This window comes from Carassius gibelio, chromosome A8, assembly GCF_023724105.1.
Source record: "Carassius gibelio isolate Cgi1373 ecotype wild population from Czech Republic chromosome A8, carGib1.2-hapl.c, whole genome shotgun sequence".
NCBI classification, from domain to species: Eukaryota; Metazoa; Chordata; class Actinopteri; order Cypriniformes; family Cyprinidae; genus Carassius; species Carassius gibelio.
In genome coordinates, this window is record NC_068378.1 from 9,065,630 (window position 1) to 9,088,527 (window position 22,898).

Consider the following 22,898-nt stretch of genomic DNA (forward strand, 5'->3'; position numbering starts at 1 on the left):
CTAAACATCTCGCTGATACATTTGTAGCAACCACGTCTACTGTAGTAAATTATGATCAGAGGTTAAAAGCTGCGCGAACACATTGGTGTTATTCTTAATCCGAGATTTAAAAGACGTTATCACATGGTTATAAGTGTGCTTATTATCAAAAGCTCTTCTTTAAATAGTAATGAAAGGATGAAGCGATACCTGCATCACCTGAGCGCTGGGTACACAGTGCACGTCATACATTAGGGGCGGGGCTTAAGAGAGCTCCCAAACAGTTAGACACAGGAGGCAGAGCGACGCACACGGCAAACACCGAGCGGGCTCCGGAGAACAAAGAGCAACTGAGAATGTCTTTGGGTGACCAGCAGTGGTATCCCACCAGTGTTCAGGTAACGGTGCTTAAAGCACGAAACCTGCGGATCAAGGGCAAGAATGGCACGAACGACGCCTATGCCATCATGCAGGTGGGCAAGGACAAGTTTTCCACGTCGGTCGCGGAGAAATGCGTGTCTCCCGAGTGGAAGGAAGAAGCGACGTTCGACCTGCCTCTGATCCATCAGGGGGACGCGGAGCGGGGCACGCTCTACATCATCGCCATGCACCGAGCCCTGGTGGGGCTCGACAAGTTTTTGGGACAGGCTGTCATCAACTTACTTGACCTCCACGCCAACAGATCACGCAAAAAGACCGAGTGAGTGTCATTGAGTCCTACAGGGAAATACTTTTGTTGTGTGGGTGTTCGAGTTGTGTCAGAAACATTCCCTTATGAGTTAAGCATTTTAAAAGTTTAATGTGATATGCTAACCAAACAGCTAGTTTGTTTTGGACTTATTTTTGCATGGCCAGGTTTCAGTACACCGCCTTTGTAAAACAACGTTGGGCAAACAACTTCTCCTGAGAGTTTCTATGAACGTTATACAATAATAATTATTTACTTCATAAAACGAATGATAACTGATAGAGTTTAGTAAAACTGAGTGGGGGGAGTATATAAAAAATAAATATTTTTAAATGAGCTGTTCCGCATGGTCAAAGAAATGTTTGGATGCAGTCTCATTTATTTTTATTTAATTATTTTTAACAAAGAAGTGTTTTTCCCACTCAGTATGAGTCAACATGATTAGGGTCATAAAGATTATGGCCAAAAATAGATTGTACATCTTTACAACTCATTTAATTCAGTGAAGGAATGAATGATGTAACACACCAGGATGGTTTCAAACATATAAAACATTTTAAACACAAACAGTTAGTTTAGAATATCTGTGACATAGTTGTTGTGATTAAATAAATGTCAATTTTGCTAAGATTTATTTTGATAAATAAATTAATGACAGGTATAGTTATCAAATATACATATACACACACACACACAATCATACATACATATAATATTCCATGGACTTAGTGTTCTTTTCACACATTTTCAGACTGTCCTCTTCTTGGATTTGATATACTTATTAACTATTAATGTTGAAATAGCAGTGGATTTGTCTGAACATAATCAACTTCATCGTCCATCGATACAGCCACAGCAGCTGAATGTGTTTTTTTTTCTGCTAATGCATTTGCATTATCCCCAATACTGTCCTTTCATATTTATAATGTGTTTTATTGTGTCCTTTGATTTTCTGCCAAGAACAAACGATACATGTCTACTCGACCGCTTCGGACGCATCGGTCTAGCCTGACCAGAGCTATCACGAGGGCTGTCTTGGGGTGCTTTAGTGTAGAAAAACCTATGAAAGTCTCACATGTTTCTAGGTTTTGAGCTGCCAGCAGGATTTTGTTGTGATGAGGTTGTTAAGGTGTTCTGAGTGTTGCTCTGTGGTTGCTAGGGTGTTGCAACTATGACCCAGATCTCCTTCATATACATTTTACAAAAGATATGTTTGTTTATAAATTTATTAGAAAAAAAATGATTGTCACCAACCCTGAGTAATTATAGTTATGTTATTCATATCATAAATTACAAGAACTCTTTCCATGGGAAATATATAAATAGGCACAGATTTTGGTAGGAAACAGAACACACATTTTGAACGTTATTATTATTATTATTATTATTATCAAATGGTTTCAATTTAGGATTTGATAAGCTTGATTTTTCTTTAGCTCCGTGGAAATGAGAGCGAGCTGCTCATATTCAAAAACAGAAGGTGTGTGAGTTTCACTTGATTTGCATATTAGGCTGGCTTGCTGATTTGTCCAGTAGACTTCCTGTTAGAGAGAGAGAGAGAGAGAGAGAGAGATGTAAGTCAAGTGTAAAGGCTGTGTTTTTGCTTTGGGTTCTGTCATAGGGGTATCTTTTGCTTTGGCAGCTGTGGCCTTCGGTGTTGGAGGTCCTTCTGTTCGTCCTTGTCGTGTGGCATTGGTGCTGCAGGTTGTCAGACCCGTTTGATTCACTGCTCCATCAGCGTCTGCTCATTTTTATTTTTCCATTCGTACTCATTTTGAAGTGGATCACACATGACTTGACCAAGTTTGCTATGTGTTTTGCATTTGTATGCTTTGTAAAGCACCCATGAGAAGAACAGAACATTCAATACAAAAATAACATGTTTATTATAATTATTATTTTTGTGTTTATTACTAGATTACATTACAATTACATTACCATATTTTATTATGAGACCCTCATGGTAAAAAAAAAAGAAAGAAATGGCAGCATTGATGAGAGTGAACTCAACTTCATGTAGAATTACATTTAACAGAAAAGCTTTTTCACTCTCAGACTGTGGTGAAGTGCTTTTTTTTTAAGCCAGGACTATTCTTAGTATCATAATTGGGCTGAGACAAAAATGTGTGTCTCATGAGCTCTTTTAAGTCATTAAACCAGTCACAGGACACACATTATTATCAGGAGTGACTGGATGCAGCTGATCCTTTCATTTTTCTTAGGTCAGTTCCTGTATTTTCATCAGATGTGTTCCTCTGACAAATCATAGTTTATCATTCCAAGCAAGTAGTTGGGACTAATAATAGAGTAAAATGTGTCCAGCACAATCTCACACAACCAGTCCAACTGTATTAAAAAATAATGCCATTTTGACATTCCTCTCAGTCTCCACCCATCCCAGTCCTAATGACTAACTGACAGGTATGAGAGAGACCCAAGGCTGGGCTGATGGTGTGTGACTATGAACATTAGTGTTTACTTTCCACCACCTGTAAGAATAATGTGTGTGTGTGTGAGTGAGAGAGAGAGCACTGTGTTCTTTTCCTGGAGTAGATCTGCTTTATGCAGTTTAGTTATTAAAATACTAGTCCAAACTATAGACTACAAGGTTAATCAAATTCATAATGAAAGCATATTATGGCCTTTTGAAAATAAAACGTTTCAGATGGACCACACTGTGTGAAAGCTTGTTTTCACCATGGACATGGAATAAAAAACAAAACGTTTAGTTGCAACTTTTGATCTCACAATTCTGAGTTTATATTTGAGTTTATAATTGACTTTAAACCTAAATTGTCAATTGTGGGAAAAAAAAGAGTCCGAGTGGTTAGATAATTATTTTATTTTTTTATGCAATTTTTTTTAAGTACATAGCTTTGAATGATTAAATTGTGAGAGAAAAATGTAACAAAATATGTAAAAAAAAATGTAATGTTTAAACTTATGGTGATTATGACTTTTATATATTATTATTTTAATTGTAATTTGTTGATGATTTTGTAGATTATGTAGTAGTAATACAATAGTACATTTATTATATTTTTTTTTTTTAAAGAAAAAAATGTTTCAGTGTTGGTTCTTGTCCAGTGGAAATGAGGGCTGCTCTTTATTCAAATACAGAGAGCAGAATAATTTTCTATTATTTGCCTTTCACTTTGACTTCCTATTATGGTTCAGAAAAGAGAGAGAGATCTGTCTATTTGCCTTGGGTTTGGCCCAGTTCACATGCTTGTCATCTAAAGCAGGTGTGTACTGTAATTGTGAAGTATGTTAATAGTTATGGCGTGACTTTAAGCCTACATATATCCACTCAAAGAGAGTAAAAGTGGAATGCAAAGCTTCTTATGACGTAATGGGATATTCATGTAAACATTTAATATGTGTGAGTATTTCAAGCAGGTGTGTTTTAAGTATCAGTGAATGACTTCATTAATTGTGTCTCTCACAGATCTGATCAGACTATCAGTAATCATTTAGTGCTTGTGTCTCCTAAAGGTTTTGTTCTTTCTCTTCCTGTCATCTGTCTGTTTATATGTCTTTGTGATCCAAACTAAACTTCACAAATACGAGTACACAGACTTAAAGACAAATAATTGTTCAGTAATCATAAATTGAGGTAAAATGTTCACTTAATCGAGATTTTGATTTGAGGTCGTATCGTCCAGCCCTACAGCAAATATACAGTAAAAGTAAATCTGTGGATAATATTATGATAAACCATTTTCTGATTCTGTTTCATGAGGAAAGATTAAAGTGTATTGCTGGAAAGGCTTAAAGGAATAGTTCAGCTAAAAAATGACTATTTGCGGAACATTTACTCAGTTTGTTTCTTCATCAGAACAGATTTAGCATTACACCACTTGCTCATTAATGGATCCTCTGCAGTGAATGGGTGCCGTCAGAATGAGTCCAAACAGCTGATTAAAAACGTCACCATCATTTCCAAATAATCAATTAATGCCTTGTTTAACTTTAAACTGTAATTTCTAATCAAAATAGGAGTCAATAATTCTGTTTCTCCAGTCAAAAAAGTCCACCCCCTGTTCTCCTCTCACATCCAAATCCACCAGCATGTTTGTTCACAACCGTTTTGGACTGTTTTCATGCATGCCGTGCTGATTTCTCTCCTTTTTTAGACCTCTTTTTCACTTTAGAAAGCAGTATTCGAGAACATTTTGAAGTTAAAAACTAAGTCTTACACACAAGTAAACAGTCGTAGTCCAGATTACTGTTGGACGGTCTGAGAGCGAGTACATCAGATAACCATGAGATGTTGACACTGACTCTGCATTCCAGTATTATGCCATTAAAACACAAGCCATCTGTCTGTTTCTTCCTCTTTCTCCCTCTCACATACGTCTAACACATGAGGGATTGAGTTCCTCGAGCTGGCTGGTGTCGTGTTACTGTCCTACTTCAGGGTAATGTTGATATGGCAGCTTTGTCATTGAGGTGCGTGCCACTGCCAGCTGAAAAAGTTTAATAGAGGACAGTTGTTATTATTTGATTTTATTAACTGTGGTATTAATAGAAATATTTTAATAATACTCATTTTAAAACCATTCTGATCTAAAATAAATATGCCATTTTTGCTAAGGCTGTCACGTTTTAGCATCTCTCCAGTTTTGGACTCTCTGATATCAGTTACTGAACACGTATGTTTTGTGTTAGTCCAGGTCCATGTGGATTAAGCTGTGGGTAATTCTCATCCTCGGTGGATCAGTTTTCTAATTATTTTGCTGTGCCTTTATCTAGGCCGACTTTCCCAATGTCATATGACCTCTAAAACCCTTTATAAAATGGTTTGTTATCCCATAAATAAAAGAGCAGCTGAAACAGAAACCGGGTCCATGGTTTAGTGTTTCTCTGTAAACATGGTTTTGTGTACTTGATACAAATAAAAGGAATCGGTGAGGACTCATGGTTCCTGTTAACCCCTGTGTGCTCCATTCACACCCAGGTTAGGTTAGGCTAAAATTGAAATGAATTGAATTTAAAATCAATTACATTAATTCTGAGCTGATTAAAGTTTTATACATTTTATTTCTCAACTCAAACAATTCTTTCAAAGATTCTTTTTTCTTGAAATGATGAGTTTTTTTTTTTTTTTATCGCAATTCTGACCAGAATCCTGAGTTTTCACCTTGACCTCACAATTCTATTTTTTTTTCTGCCAAGGAATATGTGAGGAATATTATGAAAAATGTAATTGATTTTTTTTCTCACCATAATTGTTCATAAAATGCTGGGACCGAATGCTGACCACCAGTAAGCTCGCTGATACTCGTGTTTTAGTCCCTCAGAAAAAGTATAACAATTTTATAAAAGTAGATGAAGGCGAGATGAATCACTTAAACTAAACAAATAAAACATTTCCTCTTCATAATGGAACCTGGATGAAATAATGTGGCCAGTGTTTATCTCTGAAAAGGAAAGCAGGCTGTTCCCGATGGTTCCCTTCTCAGCCAGAGTTAATGATTGCAGCTGAAACTAGATTAAGAGCGGCACTTGTTTGTTTTTGACTGTGTGAACAGATAAAGCCTCAGCTTTGCCGTGTGTGGGGGGGTGTTAGTTTAGCTCACAGGAATGCACAGGATGAAGTCCTTTCGTCTGAATGTTGTCAGTGATAACAAGAGCTTTCAGACATGACGTTTGGATCAGTTCCTGAGAGCTGTGAGAGAATGATATCAAAGCATGTGAACGTGACTATAAAATGGCTTTATCTGCAGAGCAAGAGAGACCGGTCTAATAATAGATCTCTCTTTTAGATGAGATGTTCTGTACTGAGTTTGTCAGGCCTCTGTTGTTCACTTTTTTTATCTTGAAATAACTTTCTTATCTAATCCCTTGAGCTTCGATTGCTGATTGGCATGATTTCCCGTTAGTCTTTCTCCACCCTGAAACTACAGATTTGAGTTTCCTGCTGTGGTTTTGAGTGTAAGGTCCGCTAACCGACTGATAGTCTGTGTTTCCTGGCCTTGGGCTTCTCCGTAGTCTTTCCCATTTTGATGTGATTCCAAGTATCCTTTTAAATGATAATTTTTTTGAACTACAGTCAGTGCTGTTCTTTAAGAAAACCACAAGCCATAACCATGAAGTGCAGTTTTTCATTAGAAGTGTAGTTGCAGTCTGTGGAAAAAACTTTCATCCTGTGGGGGTCCAAACAGAAATGCATGGAATTGAGCTGCGGCTGCTTCCTCTGAGCACATGCCATGTTTAATCAGATTGGTCTGGTCTGTTTGGTGTCAGTGTGACTGTGGACTCATGGTCCCTGTGCTCAGGTGTCTATTATGACAACAGATAATGTTCATGATTACACTGATCTCCAGAACTCTCCCACCTGCTGCTCTGCTGAGGAAATGCAGGCTACACAAAGATGTTTTTCATTTATTTTATCAGTAGATAGGCTTCTGTGTTGTGTATCATTTACTGGTACAGGGTTCAATTCCCAAGTGAAATTCCAGCCTTTCTATTCATAGAGTAATTTAGTTTTGAATCCACTAATCCATTTTAAACACAGAATGATTTTTGAAATGGCAAACAATTTTGAATTACAAAATATATCATACCCTTTACCCCTTTAATCACATTTGTGCACATTTGGGAGAATGTTAAATGTATGTATTACACTACTCTAGGAATATTTAGTTATATGCGGTCAATTTCAGTATTGTGTATTTTTTTTTTTTTTTTTACTGTGCTCTTCTTTATTTACAAATAAAATAAAAATCAGTATTTCTCATCTGTTTATTCACTTAAGTGAGTAGCCATGCAAAAATCTACAACCAGCCTGGGTTAATCTGTAGGTGTTTTTTTTTTGTTTTTTTTTTACCTCAAAATTTTTTTTTGCCTTTTAAATAGACAACAGACAAAAGAAAGCAAGGCATGTGTTGAATGTTCCCAGTAAGGCACTTAAATCACAAATTACATTACATGCAGTTTTATTTTAGTGTTATTTATAAATTGTTATATTTTTTTTAATAATTTAGGTTTTAGTTATTGCAGTTTTAATTTTTTCTATTTAGCTTTAATTTATTAAACTTTTTAGTATTTTTAGTACTTTATTTCAGTTCCATTTTTTATACATGTGCATATATATATATATATATATATATATATATATATATGTATAAACAATAAGATTTTAAAGATTTTTTTTCATAAAATATTTTTATTTTTCAGCTTTATTTCAAAGGCTTTAAATAAGATGAAAATAATTACATAAGCTTAAATTAAATGATTATCCTAAAATAAATGTAAATCGTTAAAAAAAACAGAGCTCAACTGTCCTGCAATCTAATGAAGAACTTGTTTGATTCTTTTTGCAGCTGGCACAAACTGGTGGATAAGAACGGGAAACAGGAGAAGGACCGAGGGGAAGTTCTTTTGGACATTCAGTTCATGAGGAATAACCTGACAGCCAGCATGTTTGACCTCTCCATGACAGACAAGCCTCGCTCCGGCATCGGCAAGCTCAAGGATAAAATCCGTGGCAAGAAAAAAGACGGCCTGTCGGATTCTGCCTCTGCGATCGTGCCCTCTTCAGTGGGAACAGACAGTGAAGAGGAAGGAGAAGGCAGTTCGGACAATCCTAAGAAGAAATCAAAACTCAAATCCTTGTTTGGACCGAAGACAAACCTCCACAGGAATGTGTCCCAGTCCATGTCAACCCTGGGCACCCTGCCTGAGAAGAACAGTTCACTCACCAGCAGCAGATCCTCCGGCCTTAATGTGGACTCTCCTGATGGTAAGGTCAAAGTTATATAACCTGTCCAAAATGTTTTCCCTGCCTTAAAAATGATACGTGATATGCCACCACTGTGCAAGTACATTTGAGACCTCATTTGCATTGCAGTTACATATTGATCTCTTATTTTCTCTTGCAGGGAAAAAGAAGTTTAAAATACTCGGACACAAGCGCACTGAGAGCTCAGATAGCAAAGTGTCTCTTGGCCCGTTTTCTCTTCTGAGCCGCTCTAAACAAAACATCCAGGATCCGAATAATCTCTGTATCAACGGCAGCCACGTTTATGCAGAGGAACAAGAACCTAAAGCTAATTTAGGCTCCACACTCAGTCTGAACAGCTCAGGAAAGGGTTCGGTGGAGGATGTTCGCAAATCCCACCAACGAAATATTTCGGACCTCTCCATCGACTCACTTAAAGGCTTTAGTATCCCCTCATATAAGCCTGAAGTGCAAGACAAAGCCTCTCTTGATAGGAGTCATGTAGAGATGGAGGAGAAGGGACGGAAACCTGAAGGAAGAAGCCTGCAAGAGATGCTGAACCAACAAGTAGATCAAGAGCAGAGGAGGCAGCAAGAACGAGAGAGAAAACAAGAGGAAGAGAGGAAAAGCAGGCTTGAAGAGCAGGAGAGGAAGCGCAAGGAAGAGGGAGAGCTGCAGAAGAAGCTGCGTGAGGAAGAGATGCAGCGAGCTGAGGAGCAGAGGCACCAGGAGGAGAGCAGAGTAACCGAACGACTCTCCTCTCTCTTCGGCATTGGAAAGAAGAAGGAGGAGAAGAGAGAGGAAGCTACGAATGAACCCAAACGTCAAGATGTGCCGTCCACCACAAACCCGTTTGAAGACATTCCCCTGACCCCAGATACTCCATCCTCTATCCCAGAAGAGAGGTCCACGGACTCACGGAGGGGTGTCAGGACCATCCTCAGCCCGACACCAACCGCCAGTGCTTTCCCCAATCGCATCGCAAAAGTGTCCGCGGTCAAGCCAAGGTGAGTGCTCATCTGCTTGAATAACTTCCTCCGTCCTGTATCTTAATTTCTCCAAGACTGTGTATTATTCTTGGCTGGATGATTTATTGCTTATTCACTAAATTATTCATTGGTTTTGTTAGCAATGCTGAGCAATGCTGTGATGTTTTTAATCCACAATTAATTGAGCGTTACATTTCCTGTAGAGTATGTTAGATACGGATCTTGTTTGGTTGACCCTCAACCACGGTATCTACTATATCTATATTATGAAAGTCAAAAAAGCATATCAGGCAACACAAAATTAATACCCATTGCTCCTGGTGATACATTGCAATCTTATGAAGAGAAATGATCAGTCTGTGCAATAAAATTACCATTATTTACTACGTTTCTTTAAAGGGGGGGTGAAATGCTCGTTTTCACTCAATATCCTGTTAATCTTGAGTACCTATAGAGTAGTACTGCGTCCTTCATAACTCCGAAAAGTCTTTAGTTTTATTATATTCATAAGGGAAAGATAGTCTGTACCGATTTTTCCCAGAAAAACACGACCGGCTGGAGGCGTGACGTGTGGGCGGAGCTAAAGAATCACGAGCACCAGTGTTTGGAAGCTGTGACATTACCGTGAGGAAAAAAACATCATCCAAAACAAACCATGTCTAACAGTCAGATTCAGCGTATATTTATAATCCAGAGGCTGAAATTTAACAAGAGCAGCATCAGCAATGACGTCTCTATGTGGTATGTACTGAAACTGTATATATTTGCTTAGCGGTTTTGGAAAATGACCACTTTGTCGTCTTTTTTTTTTTTTTTTTTTTTAAGCTGTACATGTGGAAGGTGCAGTTTGATGACAACGTCACATGTTGTTTACTTGATGTGCTTACGCGCTGATAGCTAAGTTAACAACACAGAGATATTTGAAGCAGTTTTACTCACCGCCTGCGGTTCCAACACACGATCGTGACCCTTTTTCGTTGGGACTGCATTATCCTTAAGAAATAAACGATACGCAAATCCGGCGTCAAACTGTGCCTTGTTTGTAAAACAAGCATCTTCGAAATGCAGGGAACAAACAAAAACACTTGCACTACTCCGTTGATGATCTGTAAAAATAAACTCCATCCACTGGTCCCTTAATGCTGGTTTTTTTTTTGGTAATCTGTGCAGGGTTGTCTTGCCCTCGCGACCAAAAACACACTTCTTTTGTGACTTTTCGCGACGCTCTCGCTCTGATCAGTGAATGTCTGTGCTCTCAGTGCTGTGCTCTACGGGAGCGCGCGCTCTTCCTGCAGAAGTGCACTTAGGACCCATATAAGGAAATTCCGCTCCATCTAACGTCACACAGAGCCATACTTGAAAAAAACTTTCCGAAACTTGTGACAAACCGGAAGGAGTATTTTTGGAACAATGTCGATGTTTAGCATGGGAATCCAACTCTTTAACAGTGTAAAAAGCTCAGTATGCATGAAATAGCATTTCACCCCCCCCCCCCCCCTTTAACTAAATTCTGAAGCCAACTTCTTTAAAACCACAAAGACTGCTATCCAAAGCACATCCACATTAAAATTAAATTTAAAGTTGATGTCAGCAGGGAAGTTTTGGAGGCCTCCTGTGTTTGTGGCCATTATTTGTGTTATCACAGACAGAAGTGACTTAATACATTTGAACGGCATAAAAGGTGTAGGCCTATATAAAATAATATTCATACAAAAATGAACACTATTTGACATTTAAGAATTGCCTTGGCTATTTAACCTTCAGTACGCCTGCGTCTGTTGATTCAGTTGTTTTAATAACAAGTTCAGAAGCAAAAAAAGGCATTAGAGATGGTTAGTTTGATTTCATTAAAGTGGAGTCGATACATATTTCTGTTTATTATTTTCCATTATTATATTGGTGCCTTAAATTTAAATGATTAAATACTTTGACCTTGTATTCAATAATAAAAAAAAAATACTTAATTGTTTAACAAATATTTTACTATTTATCATAATTCTTGCATTATACTTTATTTATTTTATACATCATTCCTGCACTACTGTTCAAAACTTTGGGATCATACAGATTAATTAATTAAGAAAAATAAAAACTTTTAATCCACAAGGATACATTAAATTGTTCAAAAGACATATTTATTAAAATATTATTATATATTAATATTATATTATATTAATAAATATTACAAAATATTTTTATTTCAAATGACTGCTGTTCTTTTGAACTTTCTATTTATCATCAAAAGAAAGAAAATAGTAAACAGTTATATTAAACCACAATAACATTTAGCAATATTACAGTTTTTACTGTATTATTGAACAAATAAATGCAGGAGCAAAGGAGACTTTTTAAAAACTGTATTAATGACACCAAACTTTTGAATGAAAGTGTACATTAAGATCAGTCTACTTTGTTTGGTTCCAACAAAAGAGAATATGTAATATTTGTATGTATATGTGTGATACACTCTCTTATTTATTAAGATAATTTTAATGAGAAATTGTTTTAAGCAGAATACTTGAGTGTTTTGTCTTTTATGCTACTTTTGATAAAGCAAGTGGTTTTTAGTAGACATAATAAGTTATTAGAAAGATAGGACTTTCCTTAAGTGCATGTACATTAGCTAATATCACCCAGCTCTAATGTTTCCCTAGGGAACTGTCTGAGCAATGAGCTCCCCTTGAAATCCAAGTTTGTTGCGTTTCTTTTAAGCATTGTAATTTTTAAGCATTCTTATTCAGGAAATATGCTAAAGGAATAAAGATGTTGAGGTTTGTTAGCTATATTAATTTCATCTGCACACATGCTGAGGCTGCATGCTGAATGAGAAGTCAGGCTGCTCTGTAATGCAGTTAACATCTAGCCACCTGAGAGCAGAGGAAAATCCAGGCTGAAACTCAACTCCTCTCACCTCTCTCTGCTCCACTGCTCTTAAAGGGAAACACCTGTATTTAGACAAAGCCTCCTTGTAAAAAATTACTTTAGCAGATGGTTAATAACAGAAAATGTTAACTAAATTGCACACACATACAGGTCGAGAGTAAGGGCACAAAAGTTGCTACAGTGTCCCATTGTGAAAGGGTGGTGTGAGTGGGGGTTGTCATGATGGGATGAGATCATTGTTTCTCGGTTCGATGTGAGTTTCATAGCCTTGGGTGACAGTGGAACATGTTGAATCATGGTGATTGTAGTCTGCTCCATCTAACGTCACACAGAGCCATACTTGAAAAAAACTTTCCGAAACTTGTGACAAACCGGAAGGAGTATTTTTGGAACAATGTCGATGTTTAGCATGGGAATCCAACTCTTTAACAGTGTAAAAAGCTCAGTATGCATGAAATAGCATTTCACCCCCCCCCCCCCCCTTTAACTAAATTCTGAAGCCAACTTCTTTAAAACCACAAAGACTGCTATCCAAAGCACATCCACATTAAAATTAAATTTAAAGTTGATGTCAGCAGGGAAGTTTTGGAGGCCTCCTGTGTTTGTGGCCATTATTTGTGTTATCACAGACAGAAGTGACTTAATACATTTGAACGGCATAAAAGGTGTAGGCCTATATAAAATAATATTCATACAAAAATGAACACTATTTGACATTTAAGAATTGCCTTGGCTATTTAACCTTCAGTACGCCTGCGTCTGTTGATTCAGTTGTTTTAATAACAAGTTCAGAAGCAAAAAAAGGCATTAGAGATGGTTAGTTTGATTTCATTAAAGTGGAGTCGATACATATTTCTGTTTATTATTTTCCATTATTATATTGGTGCCTTAAATTTAAATGATTAAATACTTTGACCTTGTATTCAATAATAAAAAAAAATACTTAATTGTTTAACAAATATTTTACTATTTGTCATAATTCTTGCATTATACTTTATTTATTTTATACATCATTCCTGCACTACTGTTCAAAACTTTGGGATCATACAGATTAATTAATTAAGAAAAATAAAAACTTTTAATCCACAAGGATACATTAAATTGTTCAAAAGACATATTTATTAAAATATTATTATATATTAATATTATATTATATTAATAAATATTACAAAATATTTTTATTTCAAATGACTGCTGTTCTTTTGAACTTTCTATTTATCATCAAAAGAAAGAAAATAGTAAACAGTTATATTAAACCACAATAACATTTAGCAATATTACAGTTTTTACTGTATTATTGAACAAATAAATGCAGGAGCAAAGGAGACTTTTTAAAAACTGTATTAATGACACCAAACTTTTGAATGAAAGTGTACATTAAGATCAGTCTACTTTGTTTGGTTCCAACAAAAGAGAATATGTAATATTTGTATGTATATGTGTGATACACTCTCTTATTTATTAAGATAATTTTAATGAGAAATTGTTTTAAGCAGAATACTTGAGTGTTTTGTCTTTTATGCTACTTTTGATAAAGCAAGTGGTTTTTAGTAGACATAATAAGTTATTAGAAAGATAGGACTTTCCTTAAGTGCATGTACATTAGCTAATATCACCCAGCTCTAATGTTTCCCTAGGGAACTGTCTGAGCAATGAGCTCCCCTTGAAATCCAAGTTTGTTGCGTTTCTTTTAAGCATTGTAATTTTTAAGCATTCTTATTCAGGAAATATGCTAAAGGAATAAAGATGTTGAGGTTTGTTAGCTATATTAATTTCATCTGCACACATGCTGAGGCTGCATGCTGAATGAGAAGTCAGGCTGCTCTGTAATGCAGTTAACATCTAGCCACCTGAGAGCAGAGGAAAATCCAGGCTGAAACTCAACTCCTCTCACCTCTCTCTGCTCCACTGCTCTTAAAGGGAAACACCTGTATTTAGACAAAGCCTCCTTGTAAAAAATTACTTTAGCAGATGGTTAATAACAGAAAATGTTAACTAAATTGCACACACATACAGGTCGAGAGTAAGGGCACAAAAGTTGCTACAGTGTCCCATTGTGAAAGGGTGGTGTGAGTGGGGGTTGTCATGATGGGATGAGATCATTGTTTCTCGGTTCGATGTGAGTTTCATAGCCTTGGGTGACAGTGGAACATGTTGAATCATGGTGATTGTAGTCTGTTTTTAGTGTGAAATTAGTCTACCCGTCATTTATTCACTTCTTCAACACCAATTAATACCTATTTATAAACTCAACTTACAAATAAACAGCTCTTCTAATTTAGTTGAGTGTTTATAAAATGACCAAAAATAGACAGTAGAAGTAGACCGATTGTGTAGAATTTCACCTGATCCACCTACTTCGAATATTAAATATAACCTAATGTATATTTGACTTTACATATGGTAATGATTTTATGATCATAAAGTGTACTCGGCATAGGTTTTATTGTATCGAATTATTTGCATAAGTTTCACCTTAAGCAACTTACCTAACCTGTTTGGCCAAAGGCATGTGATTGGTTGAGGAGGAAGGAATGTGGACTGGATTCCTTCCTCAAATGCTGATCTTCTGGTTTGGGGTGAAACAAGTTGCAAAAGATGGTGAGCTTGTACTCTTCCAGACAGTGAATAAGCGAGATTGTCTTAGGGAAAAAGTCTTTTTTATACTGGGAGTTTTAGGATTTTAGGAAATCTGTCTTGTGAATAACTAAAATGGTGAGTAACTCTTTTTGCAAAAGCTGAGAATTCAAATAGACTGGAATATGGTTTAGTTGTGTTTGTTTCTGTGAAACTTTTAGATTCGGATGCGTGGTGTAAATTTCCTTCTATTGATTTGTGTTTAAAGACTTGGAAGAAAAAAGAGATTTATAGTTGCATTGTTACATTAATAATAGTAAACATTTTTAGTACAAATTTATATATATATTTTATATTTATATATAGTTTTATATGTGCCAGATTTTAACAGACACATTTGTGTCACAATATCTTAGGAAATCAACTTAAAGTAACTAAACAAAATGTGACCTTTTTGATTTACTTTAATAATAAGAAAGACATTGTTTCTTTTATGTGAGGAATGTTCTGTTCATAAAAATTGCGAAATGTCAGGCATGGAGTTAGGATAATATATCTAGACAGGGGAGTCATGTGCTGTTTGTATTCAATGGATTTCAGTTGTAGTAGTCATCCCCAGAAGAAACAAATAGGAAAAGTTAATGGATTGTAAGAGCTGTTTTAGCCGTAAGTTGACCATTTTATGTTTTTTGCTTTTTGGCAGATTGGCTCTGAGTGTACTGCCTGAAACCGATATTAGCCATTCCCAATCCCCCTCTGACTCTGTAGACACCCAGACCACTATCCACGCTTCTCCACTTTCCCCATCCCTCTCTTCTGATCCGTTTGAGTCGTTTGGTATGTTTTCTGATCTTCATTCTTCTCTGGCACCTGATAAACCTCCGAGAACTTTCAGTGAGTTAAGTGAGTCCAGCATGGAAAACCTCTCAGCTCCCAAATCTGACAAGAAGCGAATGGCTCCTCTACCCCCCGGTCATCTTGGTGGCTCGTCTAAGACTGAAAGCCATCCAGAACAAGCGCATACCCAGAGCTCCAAAGAAAGTCAGAGGCCTGATATTCCTCTCCCGGACTATGAAACCCTCTTTCCTAAGAAGAGGCATGGGGTGATGGGTCAGACACGTTGGGACCATCTTATTGCAGAGGTAAACCAGAGAAACTGGGACTTCTCTGAAGAAATGAATGTAGATGGGCCTGAGAGGGCGATGCCAAAAAAATCTGTGATCTTAAGGGACAGAGCCTCAGTGAACCTTAACCAGCACCAAAGAAATCATGAGGCACCTCCCCCTGCCCCCACGAGGCACAGAGAGTCACTCCTTCTACCCAAAGCTCCAGCTCCTGCGCCACCAGAACCTTCGGTCGAGACTAATGTCCAACATGGTCATATCAAAGAGTCTTTATATGCTACTGTCAATAAGTCTGGAAAATCTGCTAACAAGAATATGGAAAACAATCCACCTCCCCCTGTTCGTAGTCGATATGTGCCTCAGGAGACCGAAAGGAAGTCTCAGACTCCTGATGCCATTACACATCAACTCCCTCAGTCAAAAGAGAAGCCTACGCCAGCAGCCAGATCCATACAAAATGTGAATTCAAAGACTGATGATGTGGCTAGAGACATGCCTTCGATCAAACCCAGACAACAGTCATTAGTCAAGGACCCAGTCAGACAAGTTCAACCAGACAAGCAGGTAACAACTAAAAACATGACATTAGAGAACAACATAGATGAGAAACCACACAGGGGCCAAAAGGGAAACATTTCCACAGATGGGTTTGTTGAAGTAGACCTCCTCAAAACTGCTGAAAATCAAAAGCAACTGGGGAAACTGGCTAATGAACCTGAGGGGAAGGGAATGATTGCTCTTGATCCATTCCCAAGTGATAACCTACTATCTAAAGATCCCTGGGCTTTACCAGAGCAGACCACCACTGAAGATGTCCTGTTCACTAAGGGTCCAAAGCAAATGAGAAATCCTGAAGATCGGAAATCAACCTTTGATAAAAACGATAGCAAGTCTGCAAACAAAGCTACATATGATCCATCCAAAAGCACAGCACCGAAATCAGAGAATGGAAAACAATCCCCCAGCTTCACCGAACAAGCCAGAGCCACATTTCAAAGAAGTTTTTCACTTAAGAAGAAAAATTCATCTCGCCAATACACAACTGAAAAAGCTGGTACAGAGAATACTAGTCTGAATAGATCAGTTTCTCAGACTTCACAAGATGCCGAAGATGTTGAGCTGACTGTAACCAGTGTTGCTCCACCAATCAGAACTGATCCCACCCTAGTAACATCTGAATCCCCTATGGGGGGCAAGAGTACTCTTCGTGCTTGGGTCTCGCCATCAGAGGCTCAGCCAGTTGCGCTGCAGAATGCTAGTGGAAGTGCAGTTTCTAATTCAAGAAGGTGAGAAAAGTTCTCCCGACCCCTACTAACAACTCCTCTAACAGTCTGTCGTCCCTGTTGTGCTAAACCCATCGGCTTTCAAATCAACAACTGCTATTTACCCTGAAACTAGCTGAATCAATCTCTGGTATTGCTCGATTAAAGGGTAATGTTTTCTTCAGGATTCGTTCGATTGGTTGCTTAATGGTTGGTTGCTCCTTCTTGGGATCGTGAGGGTTGGGATTGTGGGCTTGGGGTTTTGCTACTGATTGCTGTTATTGGTCATTCAACATGTCATGGTCTTGAGGGACTAATGAAAATGCAACAAAGGCCATGTCTGTTTTGTTATGTTTATATGTTCTGTTTTGTTTTGGAGGCAATATTAGATTGTCTTTACAATGTGCATATTTGCTGAAACTAGATCTATATGAGAGGCTGTAGATGTCAGATTTACATTTACAGAAATATGATGTATACAAGACAGGTACATGATCATATACTCACTTGGAGGCACGAGTGGTGGGCATGCATTTGAGTTTGTTCTGGAGATCATATTGTTTTGTGGGATATTTGTATCACGCATGATTGCTTGATTGCTTTACCACAAAGGTGCTTATGATTGGGTTTTACATTTCTCTGCTGTACTTTTTTTGATCTTATGATTTTGTTGGGAATTACACAATGGGTGAGTTTGGAATGGTTTACTAACACATGCCTGCTTACTACATATGAGAGAGTATATTTTTTGTACTGCATACATTGTGTTAAAAGTTATGTAGTATGCCTAGGGTGACCATATGCGCCGTTCATACGGGACACGTCCCAGCCAGGATTTTAATATTGCCTAAAATATCCAGGTTTTGGCTATTTGTACTGTGCAGGTTGATCGTTGTGATACATTCATGAGAGCTATAAAGAGCAGAGCAGACGGCTCCTTATGCTTTTGAATCGCTTTTACGTGTATGTTCGTTCATTTGACTTGATTGTGGCGCACTTTGTTTTAGTTTTTTTGTTTTTTTTGGATTTGTGCGCAGCGACGCTTCAAGACAATCGAACGAACAAACACATGCGCATATTTTCATAGCTTTGATTGTTCCCTCTAGATCACAGCCCCACGATTGGTCGGCTATGTACAATACCTGCATGTTATTGGTCAAGCTGCTCTGGATGTTTAAGGCATTATTAAAATTCTGGCTGGGACGTGTCCCGTATGAACGGTGCATATTGTCACCCTAAGTATGCCACAAACATTTTAAATTTTTTGTCACTTGACGCATGATTTATATTACAACATTGCATGTTTAACTCAGAAATTGGTGTCTAGTCATCATTTGGGAAAAAATAACTTAGATTCAGTGGTTTGAATTTCTTACTGTTTAATTTTTTGGCAGTCATTAATAATCTCTACTGCTCAAACACATTGTATTGTGGAATGCAGGATCACATGCCGTGTGCTCTAGTTGTATACTGCACATTTTCGCAAATGTAGATCAGGTGCATACAGAAAATTCACATACCCAGTACTGAATTCTTTATGTGAGAGGAGTAAAAAAAATGATGCCTTTCCAAACATACCCATATCTCTTTAATTGAATGCTATCTTTAAGGGCCCTTGTTCACTTCAATTTAGTTTTTTTTTTTTTTACTGTATTTCCTCCTCTTGGATGAAGTTACATGCCGTGGTCATCAGTCAAGTTTTCATGTTCATGTTCATTGCACTAATGTCCGTCTCTTGTATCCCAGGCCTCACCCGGTGAAACCCATGAGCACCGAGAGCCAGTCTTCCAGTGTGATTGTCGGCAAAGACCCAAAGACTATCACCATCAAGGAAATGGCTGGGAAGTCAAAGGTACAGTCACTTTCCTAGTTATTTTCTGCTCCCTATTTGCACACTGAAGCATCATAGTTGTAAAGTAACACAAGTTAAAATATGGGAATAAAAAGTTATGTTTAAAATCAGATAATAATATCAGCTAATCCATAGTTTCAGATCATGAAAAAACATCAGTCAATGTACACAGACTTTTCATCGGTACTGTATATCAGTTGACCATATTTTTCCCCTCCTCCTTTATTTCGCTGCATATCCAGAATGTAGATAGTGGTGCGTACACTCAGCTCACACAGGAGGAACTGATCACACTGGTGGTGAAGCAACAGACCGAACTCTCCAAGAAAGACGCCAAGATCCTGGAGTTGGAGGAATACATTGACAACCTGCTCGTTCGTGTCATAGAGGAGAAACCGGCCATCCTGCTTTCACTTAATTCCAAATGTTAGGGTTCGATCCTTTCATTTGATGTAACCGTGCCCAAATCACAACACTGAGACAGTTTAATATTGTGGGATTTGGCTGATACAGCCAGAAGGATTTCTCATAATCAGTTTAGTTGCTTGAGTATTTCATGAATGTAGAGTAACTGGCATAAGCGCATTCTGATTTCACCACTAATATCTTAAAAATAACTTATTTTTACAGTGTGGATATGTATAGTATATCAAATCCAGCAGGAAAGTCTGAGTCTGTCAGATCATCCTTTAATAACTGGATGCTGGGGTTTTGTTTCGTTGGATCATGGTACGAGCTCCTCCTGAAATGCTTCCCAACAACAAATGCATTCATTTTGGTTTTGGAACGTTTTCTATGCATCTTTCCATTTGAGAAGGGGCTTCTTAATGCATTAAATCTTACAGTAAATAAGCTTGTATCTGAAGATTTTCTTGACTGCAGTCCTGAGTCTTGATCAGAATACTTCGTTAGTGTTGATGCGGCCTTATGTCTGTTGGGTCTCAAATTAAGGTAATAATCCTCTGGCTATTTACAAATGAAGACAATAAGCACTTTTTACTTGAACGGGGTGTTTAATTTATGAAGGATAGTGTTTTTATATTAACCAATTCTGTACAATACCATGTAGAATTACCTCTGTAGAAAAGCCTTAATGAAGAATCGTTTTTCCTGCCTGTATGTACACTTCTGCTCATGAAACGCTTCTGTTCTAACACTTCTTCTGATAATTCATTTTATAGCCCTGGTCAATATTGACTGTATATTTGCATTTTTTTTAGTTGATCTAGCAGTCAGCTGTTGAATTGCTGCATGTTTTCTGCTACATGTCAAACTGCATGTTTGTAATGAATTTGACCAGGGATTATTAAGCATCGCTTGAAGACTTGATCTCAAACTCTTGATCAGCTATGTACACACTGTGACTGCAGTTCGGTAATGAACAAGCAATAACTGCGTCTGCAGGATTTTCTTTCCCGAATTTCAGGTAATGTGATACTTTCATCAAATCAGGATCTTCTGCAACGGATCCTGTAGCCTGTAGACGTCACTGTCTGCACAGTGTTGTTGAGATCTTGTCTCCAGTGAAACCAAAGATCTGTGATGTAAATCTGAAGACTTACCTTACAGTACTCAAGTTCTGCTTCAGTCCCTTTTCCATTTTTTTACTACTACTTCTTATGTTTTAACCCTGTGGGGAGAGAACTGTCCCTCTGACAAGGATGGAGAAAAGAACTTGTAAAATCTTGTATTTATTTATTTGTCATTTAATCTTAAGTTGATTCAGTTGTCTGTGTTGTAGTTCTGTATTCAGTCATGAGATCCTTCATAAGAGTGAGCATCTGCTGTGTTCATTCAAGTGTTCTCAATCAGTTTGAGTTCACTGAAATGTTCACTGTTACCAGATTCTGCACACTCAGATCCTTTGTCTGAATTTATATGAGAAGCCTTATTAATTATTGCTGATGCTGTGGATATATGCACAAGATCTTTTTTAAAGACCTGTGCCTTCTCTTTATATTCAAGATTCTGTGTCTTTAAGACGTGGATATATTGGTTTGTTCCTTTACTTCAATACTTGTCAGAAATGTAATTTTGATTATGCCTTAATTCATTGAATAAATCTTAGCTAAACCTATAAAGCCTGTTTATTTTATTTTATTATTATTTTGTTTTTATAAATATGTAGTTTAGTTAATATTCTGAATTACAAAAAAAAAAAGATGCGTCAATAAATAAATGAAACATTTTGTCATCATTCACTCAACCTCATGTTGTTCCAGACCTGTATGACTTACTTTTTTTCTACTGTTGAACATAAAATAAAATATTTTGAAGATTTGTTGTTTTGTTTTGACAGTCTTTGTCCATAGTCATTCTATGGGCAAATAAAAACTTTACACTTTTTTTTATTATTATTAAATTCTTAATCAAGATATCTTAATTTGTGTTCAAAAAATAAATAAAAATAAAAACTAGAATGACATGTCAGAATTGAAACGAATAAATGACAGAATTTTTATTCTTTCAATGATTGATTGACTGAATGTTTTAATGAACTTTCAGGGGAAATTTTTTTTTATATTTAATTTCCTGTTTTATTATAAAGCTCTATAGATTGTCAAACATATAATGCAATGCATGTGCAATTAATGTACGGCTAAGCATTCCTCAAAAGCCTGAATCGTGATAACTCAGATTTTAACATGATTTTCCCAAAGATTTATAAAGATAATCAAGTGAAATTTTCTTCACTCCAGTAAATTCACTCCAAAATATTGTAACAAAGCCTATTCTTATATACAAAATGTATTCTCATGTTTCCTTAAATAAAAAGCAATACAAACAGCAACCACAATCTGAAGTAAGATGTTTTTACAGCTATACTAAAAAGCCGGTAGCACTTTATTTTACAGTACGTGTACTTCCATGGTACATACATGGTAAATATACTGTACCTACAGGGAAATGTGTGGTAACACAAGGTACTTACCTGAACTGTATGTACATGGTAACTAATAAGAAACACGGCTGTACTTAACAGTTGTACATGCATGGTAATTAGTTTGTATGTACATACAAGTGTGGGTACTTACAGGTAGTGTCTGTACATGGTAAGTAATTAGATACTTCACTATAACTACTAATGTAAATACATGGCAAATATGTAGTACTGACGGACAAGTGTGAATGTACAAAAATGCACTTACATTATCTGTATATGGGAACTGATAAGAAACATTACTGTACATCCTAATGGTATGTACATGGTAAATATGTAGTACTTACGGACAAGTGTGGGTACAAACAGGCACGTCCTTACAGTATCCATTTATGGTAAGTAATAAGACACATTACTGTACATCCTTATGGTATGTACATGGTAAATATGTAGTACTTACGGACAAGTGTGAGTACAAACAGGCACGTCCTTACAGTATCCATTTATGGTAAGTAATAAGACACATTACTGCACATCCTTATGGTATGTACATGGTAAATATGTAGTACTTAAGTATGGTTAATAACAGCCACAAACAAACAGGGTACATTCATGATAACTAATGTGAAACTATATGTGCTTTGGAAGTTGGTTAGGAACACTGCAGTAACTGTGCAGCTCTGCATGTTAATACTCAGCAGGCACAGTCCTTTTAAATAGGGATTTTGACATATGATAAGTTGTAAGTGTTATTATGAGTCTAGTAGCTACTGTATAAGTCCAAGGGAAAATCTGTCTACACGTATAATTAATTAGCAATGCACACCATCAAAAATCTCTGTTGAATCAATTAGTTAAGAGAATCAGTGACATTAAAGTAAGTTAAGTAGTAAGTTAACTGCAATGGCATTTACCATCGATTACTCAACAAGTACCT

The 22,898-nt window shown here is 36.9% G+C and overlaps 1 protein-coding gene and 1 long non-coding RNA gene across 3 annotated transcripts; one reads left to right on the forward strand and one right to left on the reverse strand.

Annotated features, from left to right (window-relative positions):
* Window positions 1-192: 192 nt before the first annotated feature.
* On the forward strand, window positions 193-21,361 carry LOC128018357 (rab11 family-interacting protein 1). 2 transcript variants are annotated; one of them, XM_052603831.1, is made up of 6 exons: window positions 193-679; window positions 7,996-8,414; window positions 8,554-9,400; window positions 15,546-17,252; window positions 18,975-19,080; window positions 19,323-21,361. In XM_052603831.1, exons 1-6 carry the CDS (start codon window positions 336-338, stop codon window positions 19,509-19,511), a joined length of 3,612 nt encoding a protein of 1,203 aa, XP_052459791.1. In that variant the 5' UTR covers window positions 193-335; the 3' UTR covers window positions 19,512-21,361. The 2 variants fall into 2 exon arrangements, with proteins under 2 accessions (XP_052459791.1, XP_052459792.1); XM_052603832.1 differs by lacking the exon at window positions 15,546-17,252 and having other exon boundaries at window positions 233-679.
* On the reverse strand, window positions 4,481-7,266 carry LOC128018358 (uncharacterized). Its single transcript, XR_008184830.1, has 2 exons — window positions 5,894-7,266; window positions 4,481-5,136 (listed from the first exon to the last, which is right to left on the reverse strand). It is a non-coding gene; the product is annotated as an uncharacterized LOC128018358 (long non-coding RNA).
* Window positions 21,362-22,898: the final 1,537 nt, after the last annotated feature.

Excerpts from the sequence above, each read along its gene's own strand:
- LOC128018357 (XM_052603831.1), top strand. The coding sequence starts at position 336 with ATGTCTTTGGGTGACCAGCAGTGGTATCCCACCAGTGTTCAGGTAACG. Across the intron at positions 680-7,995 it reads AGATCACGCAAAAAGACCGA|CTGGCACAAACTGGTGGATA; the intron begins GTGAGTGTCATT and ends TTCTTTTTGCAG. Across the intron at positions 9,401-15,545 it reads GTGTCCGCGGTCAAGCCAAG|ATTGGCTCTGAGTGTACTGC; the intron begins GTGAGTGCTCAT and ends GCTTTTTGGCAG.